This window comes from Schistocerca cancellata, chromosome 4, assembly GCF_023864275.1.
Source record: "Schistocerca cancellata isolate TAMUIC-IGC-003103 chromosome 4, iqSchCanc2.1, whole genome shotgun sequence".
Lineage (NCBI taxonomy): Eukaryota > Metazoa > Arthropoda > Insecta > Orthoptera > Acrididae > Schistocerca > Schistocerca cancellata.
The window spans coordinates 287,920,383-287,937,759 of record NC_064629.1 but is presented as its reverse complement, the minus strand read 5'-3'; the positions used below and the strand labels follow the sequence as shown (position 1 = coordinate 287,937,759).

General features: G+C 39.0%; 1 protein-coding gene across 3 annotated transcripts in view; it reads right to left on the bottom strand.

Annotated features, from left to right (window-relative positions):
- Nucleotides 1–17,377, bottom strand: part of LOC126184521 (uncharacterized) — a 245,265-nt gene that overhangs the window by 97,420 nt on the left and 130,468 nt on the right. For all 3 annotated transcript variants that reach the window (XM_049926920.1, XM_049926918.1, XM_049926921.1), the window contains one exon: nucleotides 5,334–5,741. In XM_049926920.1, the coding sequence (XP_049782877.1) occupies nucleotides 5,334–5,741 (408 nt within the window). The remainder of the gene's footprint in view (nucleotides 1–5,333; nucleotides 5,742–17,377) is intronic.

Here is a 17,377-nt window from a genome sequence, read left to right as displayed (position 1 = left end):
TGCTGTTTTTGATGGGAATGATGGCGAGGGGCCTTGGCTAATGAATGTGAGCTGGCTTGATCACTTACGGGTGCTGACATAAGTTCTAATCGCGTTTCACGAGTAGTGTGTTTTGGTGACGTGTCAAGATTCAAAATACAACAGTTAATGGAGCAAATGATTCGCAATTAAATTTTACATTTAACTTAAAAAATCTGGTTCTGACAAGGGAAACTTCCCATCACACTGCTCTCAGATTTGGTGGTAAGATGGCCGAGTGGATAGCCCATCAAAAAACTGAACAAAGTTGAAACATGAAAACAGGAGAAAGGTGTACTGAACTGTGAAAGAAGAAAACCAGAAACAGTGAACAGAACAAGCTCATGATGTGCAAACATCCAAACGTCAAGTGAAGTCGAATAGCCAAGGCCTCGTGCTCAATGTGGTCCCGGTATTGATGGCAAAGTGGGAGATATGTGTTCAAATCTCCCTCATGCCCCACCTCGCCCCCCCCCCCACTCCCTTTTCCTTTTTCTCACAGTATTATGAACTGTCCATACAACCACTGACATGTCTGTCCACTGTATTCAAATTAGTGTGTTTGTAGCGGTGTAATGTCCATTTACAACAGCGAGGTGTAAGGAAGAGACCTCCAGACATACGTACTGTCTAGTACTTCCACACAAGTACCACACGTTACGACTCTTGCGTTCCTATTTGCAAGTTTTGACTCATGAATTCCTTTGTTGTAACACAGTTCACATCCATTTACTTATTGTTTTCATTTCGATAAGAGGTCTATATGGCCTCTTGCCTCTTCTCACTATTCATCACATTTACTTGCGAAGGTAATATATTCTTACTACATGACTCATATTCTATAACCGACATATAGTATGACAGTTTCTAAGACCACAAGAGGAGAAGGACAAGAAAAAGGGGAAGAGAGAGATCTGAACGTGGTTCTCCCACCTTGCAGTTCAACACTACGACCACATAACCACGACGCCATGCTTCTTCCAATGTTCTCAATGTTGCACATCTTGAGCTTGGACTGTTCACTGTTTCCATTTTGTTTCTTTTTTTCACTGTTCAGTTCACCTCCTTCCCGTTCCAATGCCTGATCTGTGTTCAGATTTTAACGGGCTATACACTGGGCCATCTTATCACTAAATCGAGTGGGGTGTGATAGGGAATCTCCCTTGTGAGATTTCTTAGAGGAGGGACTGGTGCCCCAGCCAAGAGTTTATGTGTAGCACAAGACGTGGGACAGAAAAGAAAACATAAATGACAACAAGTGCCCATCAATGTCCCAAATGCAGGAAAATGTATGGAAAGTGAGAAACATTTGAATGGGAACTGATGCTTAAGTTCAAGAATGATAGCAGAGGATTGTGATATGCTGAAATCTAATTCATTTTCTGAGACAAATTTCGGATGAAAAAAGTGTGTGCAAGAATGGTCCTGAAAGAGATGACTGATGAACAGAAAGAAAGTCATGCGCTGAAGTATAGTGAGTTCTTGGAATGCCATGAAAATGATCTTAACTTTTTGGACAGTGACAGGCAAAAGTAAAAAGATTTTACAGTATGAACCAGAAACAAAAAGATAAAGCAGTGAGCAGCACACAAAAGAATTCACCTCGTCCAAAGAAAGCCCGCATGAGAAAATCCAAGGTTAAGGCAATGTTCATTGTCTTTTCTGATACCAAAAGGTCTAATGCACTGTGGATTGTGTCTCAAAGACAAACAGTTAATGACCAATTTTACACTCAAGTCCTTGCTTACTAGTGGGATGGATTGAAACACATTAGAAAAGACATCATAAACAAATTAATTCTGTATCGCGGCACAATGAGCCACACTACCCTCCTCATGCATGAGTATCTGACCAGCCTTGGCTGTAGTACAGCCCTGACTTGACATCAATGGACTTCTTTTTGTTTCCGAGAATAAAAAGAAGCTTGAAAGGACACCATCATAGATCATTGGAGGGGGTAAAATGAGGGTTCAATGTGCTGCCTTAAGGTGGCTCCCATGATGCCTTGGCATCCAGGAAACCTGTACAGACTGAGTGACGCTACAGCAGCAAAGTGTAGATGCGGAAGAAATGTACTTTGAAGATTTTTAAGGTTTTGTATGTTTAAAGCAATGAATCTCTTAAAAAAATATTCTACATCTACATCCATACTCCGCAAGCCACCTGACGGTGTGTGGCGGAGGGTACCTTGAGTACCTCTATCGGTTCGCCCTTCTATTCCAGTCTCGTATTGTTCGTGGATAGAAGGATTGTCGGTATGCTTCTGTGTGGGCTCTAATCTCTCTGATTTTATCCTCATGGTCCTTCGCAAGATATACGTAGGAGGGAACAATATACTGCTTGACTCTTTGGTGAAGGTATGTTCTCGAAACTTTAACAAAAGCCCGTACCGAGCTACTGAGCGTCTCTCCTGCAGAGTCTTCTACTGGAGTTTATCTATCATCTCCGTAACGCTTTCGCGATTACTAAATGATCCTGTAACGAAGCACGCTGTTCTCCGTTGGATCTTCTCTATCTCTTCTATCGACCCTATCTGGTACGGATCCCACACTGCTGAGCAGTATTCAAGTAGTGGGCAAACAAGTGTACTGTAACCTACTTCCTTGTTTTCGGATTGCATTTCCTTAGGATTCTTCCAATGAATCTCAGTCTGGCATCTGCTTTACCGACGATCAACTTATATGATCATTCCATTTTAAATCACTCCTAATGCGTACTCCCAGATAATTTATGGAATTAACTGCTTCCAGTTGCTGACCTGCTATTTTGTAGCTAAATGGTAAGGGATCTATCTTTCTATGTATTCGCAGCACATTACACTTGTCTACATTGCGATTCAATTGCCATTCCCTGCACCATGCATCAATTTGCTGCAGATCCTCCTGCATTTCAGTACAATTTTCCATTGTTACAACCTCTCGATACACCACAGCATCATCTGCAAAAAGCCTCAGTGAACTTCCGATGTCATCCACAAGGTCATTTATGTATATTGTGAATAGCAACGGTCCTATGACACTCCCTGCGGCACACCTGAAATCACTCTTACTTCGGAAGACTTCTCTCCATTGAGAATGACATGCTGCGTTCTGTTATCTAGGAACTCCTCAATCCAATCACACAATTGGTCTGATAGTCCATATGCTCTTACTTTGTTCATTAAATGACTGTGGGGAACTGTATCGAACGCCTTGCGGAAGTCAAGAAACACGGCATCTACCTGTGAACCCGTGTCTATGGCCCTCTGAGTCTCGTGGACAAATAGCGCGAGCTGGGTTTCACACGACCGTCTTTTTCGAAACCCATGCTGATTCCTACAGAGTAGATTTCTAGTCTCCAGAAAAGTCATTATACTCTAACATAATACGTGTTCCAAAATTCTACAACTGATCGACGTTAGAGATATAGGTCTGTAGTTCTGCACATCTGTTCGACGTCCCTTCTTGGAAACGGGGATGACCTGTGCCCTTTTCCAATCCTTTGGAACGCTACACTCTTCTAGAGACCTACGGTACACCGCTGCAAGAAGGGGGGAAAGTTCCTACGCGTACTCTGTGTAAAATCGAACTGGTATCCCATCAGGTCCAGCGGCCTTTCCTCTTTTGAGCGATTTTAATTGTTTCTCTGTCCCTCTGTCGTCTATTTCGTTATCTACCATCATAAACAAATTAATTCTGTATCACAGCACAATGAGCCACACTACCCTCCTCATGCACAAGTATCTCACCAGCCTTGGCTGTGGTACAGCCCTGACTTGAAAGTTCTGGGACAGATCCTGTACGTCAGTAGTTTTGTGGACATGTCTCTGCTCAAGGGATCTGCAGTTAATTATGGCCAAGAGTGACACCAATTCATTCTCATATTCTGTAGAGAATTTGATTGGTACTCATCAGGCACTGGTGCATTATTGGGCTTTTGCAATTTAAGCTACTTTGCAGGAACACTAGTATTTAGTACCGTATGACTCAATTTTGCAGTGGTGCAGCTATTCAATAAAGAAAATGTTCTTTTGTGAAGGCATATTTGAAGAGTGAATTTTACATTTCACCTTTTGTTTTGCACATACAATGCTTTCCCATTCCTATAGTCTTTATACAATACTTCATATAATTATTGGTAAAAAAGAGAAAAGGATTACCCACAAGAAAAAGACCCACACATCCTCATGTAAGAAGCAATGAAAGAACTCCATCAATGGGATTTAACATTTTATAAATGGTGTGCTATGGTTTTTTTAAACTTATACAGTACTGAACTATTAAGACAAACAGAAAATGACAATTCATTTTAAAATTACCGTAAGAAAGGCTGGCTCTCGCCCCCCCCCCCCCCCCGCTCTCTCTCTCTCTCTCTCTCTCTCTCTCTCTCTCTCTCTCTCTCTCTCTCTCTCCCCCACCCCCCACCCCCTTCCCTCTCCCCCCCACCCTCCACCCCTTCCCCACCATTCCACAAGAAGGTAAAGGCAACAGCAAACCTATGTAACAGTAACTTCTAGCTGGAATCAGGAACACCACTTCTAAGATCATTTACCTGAAAGGAAACAAGGTAATCAAACTTACTGTTACATAATTAGATTTAACAGCATTAAGCTAATTGTCATCATAACATTTTCACTGAATTAACACCTGTTCTTGACTTAAGTAACTTATTAAACTGTTGAGTGAGTTTCAGATGATAAAGCAAGTGGTTGTTCTGAATTTCAGGCTGACTAGGTCACTACAATACTATATTGCGATTGACGACACTGGAGTGGCCAAAGCCTGAAAATACAAGAGGAAACCAAGGACGTCACATAATTCTTGGAACAGACACAATTATCTACCCATTTACCACTGTCTTAAGTTGCCATTTTTAATGTTGTTTAAATGTTCTACTAAAACTGACAAACAGTACCTATTTTAAACTATTTCCAGACATTTACTAAATCAGATAAAAGTTGCACATATCTAGCAATAACAAGGATAGCACGAACTGCCAAATAAAAATACACACCAACGACAAAATATGAGAGGAGCACTAAACGCCTGACAACAAAAAGTGTCAGGAATGGTATACTAAGTTTTGAGATGTAATTTCTCGAGGTTCAGCTATTATTCCAGTGGAGTGGATATAAAAAGTGCCTAAAAACCAGCAATTCTAGTAGTTTTGCAGTATATGTTAAGACAATGACCAATGTTGACCTCCATGTTGTCAAAAGCTAAAGACAACACAGCATACCCATGAAGGGAGTGTAGTTACTTCGAAAACTATTCAAGGTGAAACTCCTGGCTGAAATATGCTATCAGAGTTGATACTACTATCAATATGATACTCACTTTCAGAAACAACTGGCTGAAGGGTGTTGGTTGAATGTACATCAACAGTCACACTCTCAGATGTAACCACAGACACTTTGTTTTCTCCAGTTGAACTGCCAGTTGAGATTAGTTTCTTATCACACAGCGTGCCACCCACATTTGTATCCATACTTCCATTTGCAATCTTGGTTTCAGTGGAAACATTTACAGTTCCTAATGAAGTATTCCTGCTGCCCATTACAGAGCTTTCAGTAATGTTGCAATTCTTTGTCAAGTTTTCAGAAAATGAAGTTTTACTATTATCCTCATCCCAGGATTGTTCTAGTCTTCCTATGACAAACGCCTGCAACTGGGTTTTTGATTGATGTACTGAAGGGGGTGAAATAATTTCTTCTGACAACTCAGTATCACTTATTAATTCAACACCTGAAAATACAAAAACAAAAATTTGAATTATATCTAAGAGTTATAAACAAGCATTTAAAAAAAGAAAAAAAGCATGACAAAGAAATTATCCTAACGAGACAGAAATCAGTAGATGTGATGTAAATACACAGACAAACGATTACTGTTTCAGAAAAATTCGAAATTCACAAACTGAGCAAGTAAGTAGCTCGTTGGTAGACTATGGCCCTTATGCGAGCAGTTATTCAGCTTGGCACTGATTGGCAGAGTTGTTGGATATCCTGCTGAGGGATAGTGTACCAAGTTCTGTCCAACTGACATGTTAGATAGTCAAAAGCCCTAGCTGGTTGGAGGGCCCTGCCCGTACTGCTTCAAATGTTCTCAATTGGTGAGAGATCCAGTGACCTAGCTAGCAAAAGTAGGGTTTGCAAGCAAGAAGACAAGCAGTAGAAACTCTCGCCATGTGCAGGCGGGAATTATCTTTCTGAAATATATGCCCAGGATGGCCAGCCATCGAGGGCAGCAAAATGGGGCATAAAAATTCTTTGATGTACCACTGTGCTAAATTTAATAACTGTATAATGGTGCACAAGCAACTTTGCAACCTAAAATGACAACCTAAAATGTCCTGTTATGAAAAGAAGTGACACCCCAGAATTTGGTAGTGATTATAAAGCTATGTATTGACAAAGTTGCTTGTGCATTGTTATACAGTTATTAAATTTAATAGTTTTCAATGGTGTTTCATGCTGTTTGGGGCAAAATAATGATTTAATAAACTTTTGGAAACATTCACTCATTGTGGTTTTTGGAGTTTTCTGTGCATAGAAGTCATTTAGTATATTTTATGTGGTTGTTTTCAGCTGATGTTTCTTATTGTTTCTAGTGAAATATTTCTGTAAAATTTTCATTCACTGTTTTAACTTAATTGAGTGTTCCAGTGGCCATTTGAATTTTTGGTTGTAATTAATAAATTTTGTGAAGTTTTGTTGCTTTTGGTATTAGCTGTGGTTTAGTAGTATTAACAAAAGTTGTTGCTTTCTTAGTAGAGAGAGAATTTCGAGATCGCTATGTAACTGGACTTAGGTAATGTAGACTTTTAGTTAGTCTTGATAGGGACTGGAAAATGATGTAGGTGGTGACCTGAAAAGATGGCTATTCAAACTGCTGGCACCAATGTGCATTTCGTGCAACTGTTTCAGCGTAGGCGTGTTAACATAGGGCTGGAGAAGGCACTAATGGCACAGGGCATGGGTCACATTGCAATGATGCCAGTTGAGTCTATCAGTAGATCGAGTTTCACTAGGCATGGCCTGCATCTCAATATGTATGGGAATGGGATGCTGGCAAAGCTTATAGGTGACAGTGTAGTGGGTGGTGGTGGGATCACTCAAGGAAAAATTCCTGCAGAAGTTGGTGTTAGAGCTGCACCGTTTTTAGATTAAAGTCAGGTGATAGGTATACCTGTTTAAAGGAAGTCCCTGTAACTAAGGAATCACATTCAGAGGACGTCATGTTTCCAAGTAGAGAAAGAATTAGCATATTTTTTCAAAATATAAGATGTATTAGAGATAAAGTTATTGAACTGCTTATAGATATTGACTCTTAAAGTTATTAGTACATCAGAGTACAACCTAAATAATTAGACAATTCAGAGGCCTCCTTTACCAGGATACAGATTAGCTGGCTGTTTTTCAAAGGGTTCCTTGCGGAGTGGGGGAGTGACCATGTATGTAAGAAACAGTATTCCGTTTGAGTCCATAGATGTATCACGGCATTGCACTGAACAGATATGTGAACATTGTGCAGGGGCAGTTGAATTTAGTGAAACTGAACTTTAATTGTTGTTGTTTATAAGTACCCTAACTCTGACATCAGAGCATTTCTGCTCAAGCTAGAAAAGATTCTTGATTCACTTTATAGGAAGTGACAGAAATTAGTTATATGTGGGGACTTCAATATTAATTTTGAATATGATTGAGCAAGAAAAAGGATGGTAGGTCTCCTGAATTCATATGATCTGATGCAGATTGAGTTTTTTCCAACTAGGGTGCAGGGGAACAGTAGCACAGCCATACACAATATTTTTATTCATTCTTCATTACTAGATGGGCATTCTGTCAGTAAAGGGTGAATAGCCTTTCAGACAATTATGCACAAATTTTAACACTAAAAGGCTTTTGTACTCAAACAAATGTCACACATAATTACAAACTATGCAGGAAAGCTAATCCAACGGCAATAGAGAGTTTTTCAAACCTCGTCAAGGAACAAGAATGGCAGGATGCCGATAACATAGATCACAAATAAAAGGTGTGCATAAAGTCTGGTAACACTTCCAATTATTTATTGTAGAAGAACTAAACATTGTACAGATGTCATACATATTGCATTTTAAAGAGAAACTCAAAGCATTTTTACAAATATTTGAAATGCGAACCATGAGTGAAATGGCAAACATCTATACGGAAATCGAATACTTGCCATAGCCATCCCAGCATGGCATTGTTGACTGTGGCAGTCGCTTCCTGTATTTTCTCCTGGAGCTCTGCTACATCACGTGGTATAGAGGTGGTACATACACCAGATCTTTAATGTGTCTCCACAGAAAGAAGTCACACAGAGTGAGATCTGGTGATCAGGGAGGATAAAATTAAAACCATATGGTCAGTTGTGAAGGAAGTGTCCAGTCAGCAGCACATGGTTGACGATTTAAAGTCAGTTCACAGTAAAAATATTTCTGTTAGTGATAAATCGGATATATGTACAGTATTTAACAATCATTTTCTAAGCATTGCTGATGAAGTAAATAAAAATTTAGTTTCTGCAGGGAGTCATATAACTCTTGGCAAATGCCTTTCTGAGAGCGATGCCTGAAATACTACTCTGTGACACAGTCAAGCGGTAGATTGAGTTAATAATTAAATCACTGAAGACTAAGGACTCTCATGGATATGATGGAGTGCCTAGCAGAATATTAAAGTACTGTGCTGCACATGTTATCCCTGTACTTAGCCATATTTGTCATTTTTCCTTTAGGAAAGGTCAGTTTCCTGAACAATTAAAGTACTCAGTGGTAAAGCCGCTTTATAAAAAGGAAGAAAGAGATAATGTAGACAATTTTAGACCTATTTCTATGCCATCAGTGTTTGCTGAAGTTATTGAAAAGGCTGTGTACATAGGGATAATTGATCATTTTATATCACATAATTTGCCATCAAATGTACAGTTCGGCATTAGAAATCTTTTAGCAACTGAAAATGCTATATTCTCTTTTCCCTGCGTGGTACTGGTTTGGTTAAACAAAAGGTTTTGAATGCTAGGCATATTTTTTTGATTTAACTAAGGCGTTTGATTGTGTTGATCACAGAAGATTGCTCCAGAAGTTGGACAATTGCCAAATATAGGGAGTAGCTCACAATTGGTTCACCTCTTACTTCAACAACAGATAGCAAAAGGTCATTCTTCACAGTGTTGAACATGGCTGTGATGTGGGTCTGAGTGTGGTACGGTCAAATGGAGGGTGCCATTTCTACTATTTGAACAGTATCTGAAGTAAGTGATCGTTCGACACAGAAATTAGTCTACTTTGCTTATTTTCATTCGCTTATGTCATATGGTACTATCTTTTGGGGTAACTCTTCTCATTCTGGATATTTTTGGCTCGGTAATGGGTGGTTCGTGCAATAAGTGATGTAAGTTGACAAACCTCTTGTCAACCCCTTCTCACTAGTCTGGGTATTTTGACATTGCTCTCTCTCTCTCTCTCTCTCTCTCTCTCTCTCTCTCTCTCTCTCTCATAAGCAGCTTTCACTCAGTTAATACTCGGCAGAAATCCAACCTGCATCGGCCTTCCTTAGCTCTTATGCAGAAAGGTGTGCAGTATACTGCTGCATCCATTTTCAATAAGCTACCACAAGAATTCAAAAATCTTAGCAGTAATCCACGCACTTTTAAATTGAAACTGAAGAGTTTCCTCATCGGGTCACTCCTTCTATTCTGTTGAGGAGTTTCTTGAAAACTTAAGCTGATTCTTATGTTATATTGTTGATTGTTTTACTTAAACTTATGGACTGACTTTTTTTTGGGTTCGGCCTTTGAGATTTGCTCCTCAATTTGGTCCTACGGAACTTGACGTGTAAATAAAAATAAACCTTTGCAGTAGTAGTCTGAACCACTAATCTCTAATAGTAACAAGGGATTTGATAAAGTGTTTCCCTCCTTCATCCAACGCCATCTGTAGGTGGCAGTACATATTTTAAAATACAACAAATGCCAGTGTGATTGCTCTGTGTTGATAGAGACAGCAATGTCAAACCACTTATTCAAGCTACTAGAAGATAAGAACATATGAATCAGCTGCAAAATAAGAATCTCATATTTAAATACTTGCTCCAAAGACCAAAATCCAGTTGGTCCTACAATTACTACCATTACTTAATGTAATTTAAATAATTGATAAGTAAATTACTCTTTTAGACTTTAGCTAGTTTTCACTTCCATCTGGTGGCGCCCCAGTAGGCTGATTGAGGAAAGGCTCCCAGACATGGGCAGTAATGAGGAATTGAAATACTCAAAGTGGACCTTAAATAAACTAGCCTACAAGTGGACAGCAGCACTTGCACTACGAATTATAAGTGAAGACAAAGTCAGTACAGCAATAGAGTAAACACAGACAGGTGAAGACAGTAACCATCATACTGTCTTACTGTGATATGTGGAAAGCAAGGAAAAGCTACCATATAAATCAACTCACTGCAACACACCATTTACATCTATGATTCACCCTCCAGGGACTATATTTTCCAGTGGTGAAATAGTCCCTCACTCAGATATCCAGGAGAGGAGAGGTGAGGGGAGGGGAGGGGTTAATAATAGTAAGCAAAACAAGAATAAAATTAAAGCAAAGAAAATATACATAAATGTGGCAACAAGGAATGTAATACCATTGAAAATTTGTGGTAGCCTCAAGAACATAAAATGGGACATGAGAAAGCTACAAATAGATATATTAGGAAATAAAAAATTAAATGGGAACATGAAGAGGATTTCTTGAGTGGCAGTTTCCATGTAATATACTTAGATGATCAAAACAAAGTAACTGGTGTTGCTGTTGTATTGTCCAAGGAAAGGGGAAGAAGAGTCAAAAGCTACTTGCAGTATAGTGACAGGATAATTCTAATTAAACTGAAAGCAGGACCAGTATATTTAGTTGTCATCCCAGGAGATATGTTACCATCTGGACATGGCGACAACAAAATATAAGAAATGTATGAACAACTTAAAGAAGACGTGGAGAATGTTATTATTTAGGGTGACATGAATGATGTGGTAGGAGTCATACAACAAATTTAAGTGACAAAAAGGAATGGATTAGGAACTATAAACTGAGGAGGACAAAGACTTCGTGATTTTTGCACAGAGAAAAAGCTGTCGAGCATCATAGTGTCCAAGACTCCCTAAAAAATAAAATAAAAAAACGTGTTTTCAGGCCTTTTGTTTCCAGGGTCACATTGTGCTTAGAACCTAACCAATTTCGATTGATTTTATGACAAAATCTACAAGTTTTATCAATATATAGGAACATAATGAGGCCTATACATGGAGTTAAAAGAAAAAATATTAAAATTAACGTGGTTTATTTCAACCACGTACCAGGATCTGGCACTAGAATTAAGTGACAAATGTAATTTGGAGAAAAAAAAAATAACGAAAATTACACAGTCCAGTCACATTAATGTGAACATTGCCTTCATCCGACATCAATGTGCAATAACCACTCACAGATGGCAGGTGGCAGCACTAGCAATTGAGGGTATATAAAGCATGTTGGGGGATGCAGAAACAGTTCAGTCTCGGTCGTAATGCAGAAAAGGAGCGATTCTTCTGACGTCCAAAAGGTTGTGGTCATTCGAGGGTGCGTTTCTTTTTTTTTGTCACTATTTGTGTTTTTTTTCTTTTTTTTTTTCTTTAAATATTTGAATCTTTTATTTTTTCTTAGTATGATCATTGGCTCTCAGACCATGGGTGGAATCATTTCCAATACGGCTTAGTTTGTAAACTGTTCACATGCAGCCTTAGTTAAAGTATACTGTGTTTCACAAAATGGCTCTATCCAAAACTGGCATTGAGGCAACATTGGTGCACCATGGCCCATAGATGGCGGGGGTCAAGGACAGCTGCAGAAAAGTGTACAGGCGAACAGATGTACAACTGTTGAGCAACTGACTGCCCAGATGAACCAAGGGCTACCAACAGGGAATTCTCAATGACGGTTCAGCAAACGTTGCTGTGTATGGGCCTCCACAGCAGACGCCTATTTCATGCACCTACGCTGACTGCTGTTCACTGGCTACAAAGACTGGAATTTGCATGTCAGTATAGCAACTGGATGTCTATTGAGTGGCAACAGATGGCCTTTTTAGATGAATTAAGTTTTATGCTCCATCAGATGGATGTCTGTTGGCATGAAACATGTGAAAGCAAACACCTTGCCACAATTATTGTAAGGGTCCAGGCCAGAGGAGTGAGTGTTATTGTCTGCAGAATGTTTTCATGGCATTATCTGGGTGATTTGTCATTGTGGAAGGCAAAATGGATCAACAAAAGTATGCATCCACTGTTGGGGCCTATATTCAGGCTTTTGGTAGGTGGTCACATCTCAGCACTTTCCATGAGTTTTGTTTTCATACTTTGTAGCACTCTTAGCTTACCTCTATTCACTTTCTTCTTTCTTTCATTTTCTATTGAGAACTTTTAAATTGTACTTTTCTCTGCTTTGGTTTCATTGTGCCTACCAAGTGCAGTTTGGAAGCAGTGTATTAATTGCTTTTTAATAGTTAAGCATCCAACACCACCTGCAACCTTGATCAAATCATGAATGATACAAACGGCTATCAGAGTGACTTTAGTCAATTTTTTGACCAGAATGGAGTTATCAGCAAATATCCTTTGAGGCTAGAATTGCTATGGAAGAGACTGCAAGCACCCTTGATAAATTTCTTCACATTTTCATGTCCACTCTCAACCTCAATGATCATCATACAGAACTGACAGATTCGAACATGATCCCCATCAAATTCTTTGAGGATTTCCTTTGCTGACATGATCTCTGCTAAATTTTGGAATTCATGGGCAATGGCATAAGCAGGCAGTGAGACGTGTCAAATGTCTCTTCTCATGGACAGCATCAAATAACGTTTCTGGAAATAAACATGGAATGCCCTTCATGAAGAAATAAACTATTCAGTAGCTATGACTCTTAGGGATTCCAGAAGTGGCGGGAAGCAACGTTTTTAAACAGATTATATACAACTCTCAGAAACTGAACAACCTGTCAGTCACCATACACTGTAGGTAAGCCACATGTCCAGAAGTCCAAAAGCACAGAACTCTCTGGATTACCCTCAAGTTCGTGTTTTCTTGCTTTTCAGCTTTCTTTGGAACGCCTTATTAACATTAGGACAATCTATAAAAACCTGAACACCTAGCCTTTTCATATTAGGATGCACCACAAATGGATAAATCTGGCGATCTGTGGGGCCAGGGAATGTTACCAAATCATGAGATGACACGGTTGCCAAACAATGCTAGCATATATGCCATTGATTGCCATGCAGTGTGTGATGTTGCACCGTCCTGTTGAAATTGGGCTTCTTGAACATTTAGAAAGTTGTTCAATTCACGTGTAACGAAAGTTCGTAACATCTCCAAGTAACGATCAGTTCTGACAGTTATTGACACATTGGCAATCCGTCTGATTTTTTCTTGTGGGGCTACCTCAAGAGCAAAGTCTACACGACTCGAGCAAAAACCCTGGATGAGTTAAAACAGAGAATTCGGGATTCAATTTACAGTATCCCAGCTGAGATGTTGCAGCAGTTAATGAGGAATCTCGACAGCAGATTTCACAAATGTATTCGTACACGAGGACGCCATAGAAAGGATGCAATTTTAAAAAAATGATAAATGCCATCAATGTTTTGTAAATGGCAAACTTGTAAAGTTTCAATTACTATGAATGCAGTTTCTTTCCTTCATCACTTAGTTTTATTGGATTGTGGAAATGTTCACATGAAATCTGCCTCTTCCAAATTCCCATTAAGCCAAACACTGTTCAGCCCTAATTAGTTTGGAATAGCAGGAATCTACTGTAGATCCCAAAAATTATAGTATATGCAAACCTATCATGCCCTAGTATCCCCAATTCAAAAGAAATGGATTTGAACAGGCCACAAACTCCTCTATAGGCACATGTCTTAGTGATAAAACCATGTCAGCAAACAAGTCAGTACATTTGGACAGATGTAAATGTAAACCACACCAAATACTCATTATAGATCCTTGCTGGTCACACTGTGTCACAAACACACAAAATTACGACAACAACAAACCAGGGTAGCACAGCCATGCTACAGTCACAGGCATGCTAGCCATTCCACATAAACAGCAATAAACCTCCACACAGTTGATCTGGACTCCGCCAGGCTGGGCTGGCTGGCTAGCTGAAGCATCGTAGTGATCAATGGGAGGTGATTGGGGATACCAAAATCCCAGTGGAGGATGGTCCCACAGCATTCAGCTGAGGGTGAACAGTGAGCATAGTACTGCAGCAAGCCACACAGAAGGGAACCAAATGCCTCTGCCCAAAATCAAATGTGACACCATGCCTTTTCCAAGGTTTTTTGGCAAAATGCAAAAATTCCCAGAGTTTTCAAGAACAAAAAAAATCCCAAGTTTTCCGTTTTCCAGGACGTTGGAGACCCAGTATATTGAAGAGTCAGAACAATTAGGTAGAACCAAAAAATAAGGGAAAATAGGACAAATTGAAATTGTACCTGAAATTAGAAAACAATATTCTGAATAAATATTCAGTTGTCTGAAAGAAAATAAGGGTAGCAACACTCATATCATCCTAAGTGAAATGCTTAAACCTTTAGACCAAGAAATGAAGCATGGTACATGTCTTAATATACATAAAAAACTGATATTATCTCAGAATACTTTAAGAAAAGTATCATTTCCAAAGGGGAAAAAAGCAGCTACATGTGGAAAACACAGGACTATGAGCATTCCATAACTCTCACTTTGAAAATATTTACAAATTTACAAGAATAATACACAGATACAAAAATGAAAATTGAAGCCAGTTTAGATGAATATCAATTTGGTTTCTGAGAAGGCAGAAACACGAGAGAAGTCTTTGCGGTAGAATTGACAAAAGCTTTGGTATTAATAGAAAAATTTGTATAGTTTCCACAAACAAAGGAAAGCATTCCACACTGCCAACTTAAAAGTGGTTAAACTAGACTACAGAGACAGAAGAATAAATGAATTATACAAATAAAAAACAGTGACACTAAAGATAAGAAATTCTTAAAAAGATGCTAGAATTCTTAAAGGGATTAGACTGAGATGCAATTCAACATCTACACAAAACATGCAGTCAATGAGTGCAAAGTATACTGTACAGGTAACAGAATAAATAGAGAAAAAATGTACATGCTTAGGTTTGTGACTGACATAGCTGTGCTAGATTCAGATGAAAGAAATCTGGAAACAATCTTAGAAGTCATTTATACAGTACTAACTCCAAGACAAAAATACCTGTGTGCCCCAAGGAACCTGGAGAAATAAACATCTAAATTAGTGGAAACAAAATACAACAAGCAAATTCATACAAATATTTAGGAAGTACGGCGACCAAAGGCGGAAGAAGCAAAAGCGATATAAAACAATGAATTAGAGTAGCAAACGCAATGTTCATGAATAAATAGAAAATACTTTGTTGAAACAACATGAATACTTGCATGAGAAGTGGGTGGTTAACATCTGCATTTGGATCATAGCACTGTACTGCTGTGAAATGAGGACAATAGGCAAAAACAAAATGAAATCTCTTCAAATATGAGTTACACCGATGGAGACACCTGTTCAAGATAAAGCAGACAGATAAAACCATCAACCAGGAAGTTCTGCAAATAACTGATGAAGAAAGGTCATTTAGGAGAACAACAGAGCAAAGACGACAATGAGTGGACTGGTCACATAATATGACACAACTATATCCCTGTAAGCCTTGTTTGTCAACTACTTAACCTACTATTTGGTGAGATGTTAGCTTTTGCCCCTAAATTATTTACATTCTGCCAGAACTTTCTATGCCATACTTAATGTTACTTGCAACTTTCAAAATGACATGCGAATGTTAAAACCAGTTCTAGCTTGTGGGTTCATGGTTTAGGTAGAATCCCAAAATGCACCACTTTCAAAACACTCATGCCATATTCAAGCAATGCTGCATTAAAAACCCGTACTGTGATTGAGGGCAGTCACCTTTTCTAAAAGTGTGCAAACCCAATTTTTCTTATTCACAATATTCACTTGGACTTGTCAGTGTGGAGCTCTTCCTCCGTTAAATGGTAGCACTCGATGACGTCTCTCCAAAACCTCCATTGTCTTTGATTGATAGGTTCCATTTATGTCCAACAAAATGCTACAGAACAAAACATCCCTTCAGATTTCAGCCTGCTGGCAGGATTCTTTCTAATGTGGTTTTTAACTGTTCAGTGGAGACAAGAGCCACACTTTCAGAAACTGACAACCAACATACCACGTGGGTGACACTATCAGCAAACACTACACACCATTAGGTCCCACTGCTAATTACATTTTGTTTTTTACTTGTGTTTTACAACATTTGTCATTTCCAGCGTACAATATACCACAAGTCCCTACCACACACATTGACATCCCCCTGTTCCACACTGTTTATGGCTCTTCCTGCACTTTTCATCCCCTTGTTCTCCACAGAATAACTCATATTTATAAGTGAGCTAGATCCATACATTTACAGGTCTCCTTTACACCACCACCATTGTTAGGTGTTCTCTACCACAGGTATCTTTCCCACTGCATCACTTTCACAGGAGTGTATTGAAAAGTAATGCCTCCAAATTTTTTTATTCTGTTCCCAATATCAGTTGAATTATAACATGTCATGCATATTACTCTGTTGACTTTTGCACTTTGGTGGCACAAGTTGCAACCTTCTGCCTCTAGAAGGCTCCAAATTGTAACTCTTAGCACGTTGGTGTGTAACATAACTATGTAAGTGTGTGAAAACAGTTCAGAAAGCATGTATTCAAAGTGTTTGTCCACACATGGAAACTCCCTCCTTCGCTTGACAATGCGAGACCACACACGAGCACTGCAACAATAAAACACTTTGGGTTCACTGTCATCGATCATCCTCCATACAATCACGAGATGGCCCCACTTGATTCTCATCTGTTTCCAAAATTACAAGAACACTTCACTGGACTTAACTTTAATACTGATCAAGCGGTGCAAGTAGAGATGACGTGGCTCCATCAACAAAGTCAAACATTCTACAGTGATAGTATCAACAAACTGGTCTCTCGTTAGCAGAAATGTGTTTGTTACTAGGGTGACTATGTTAAGAAAGAAATAGATAGACATGAAGAATACAGACATGGAATGTTAATAATGTTTATTTCATTCAACAAGCTTTAAGAGTTTTCCCATAAAAAATTCGAGGGCCCTACTTTTCGGAACATTCTTATATAATACCAGCAGACATCTTGATTCTTTCATTTATGATTTTATTCTTATACTACCCGAGTGCCTGGCACTGC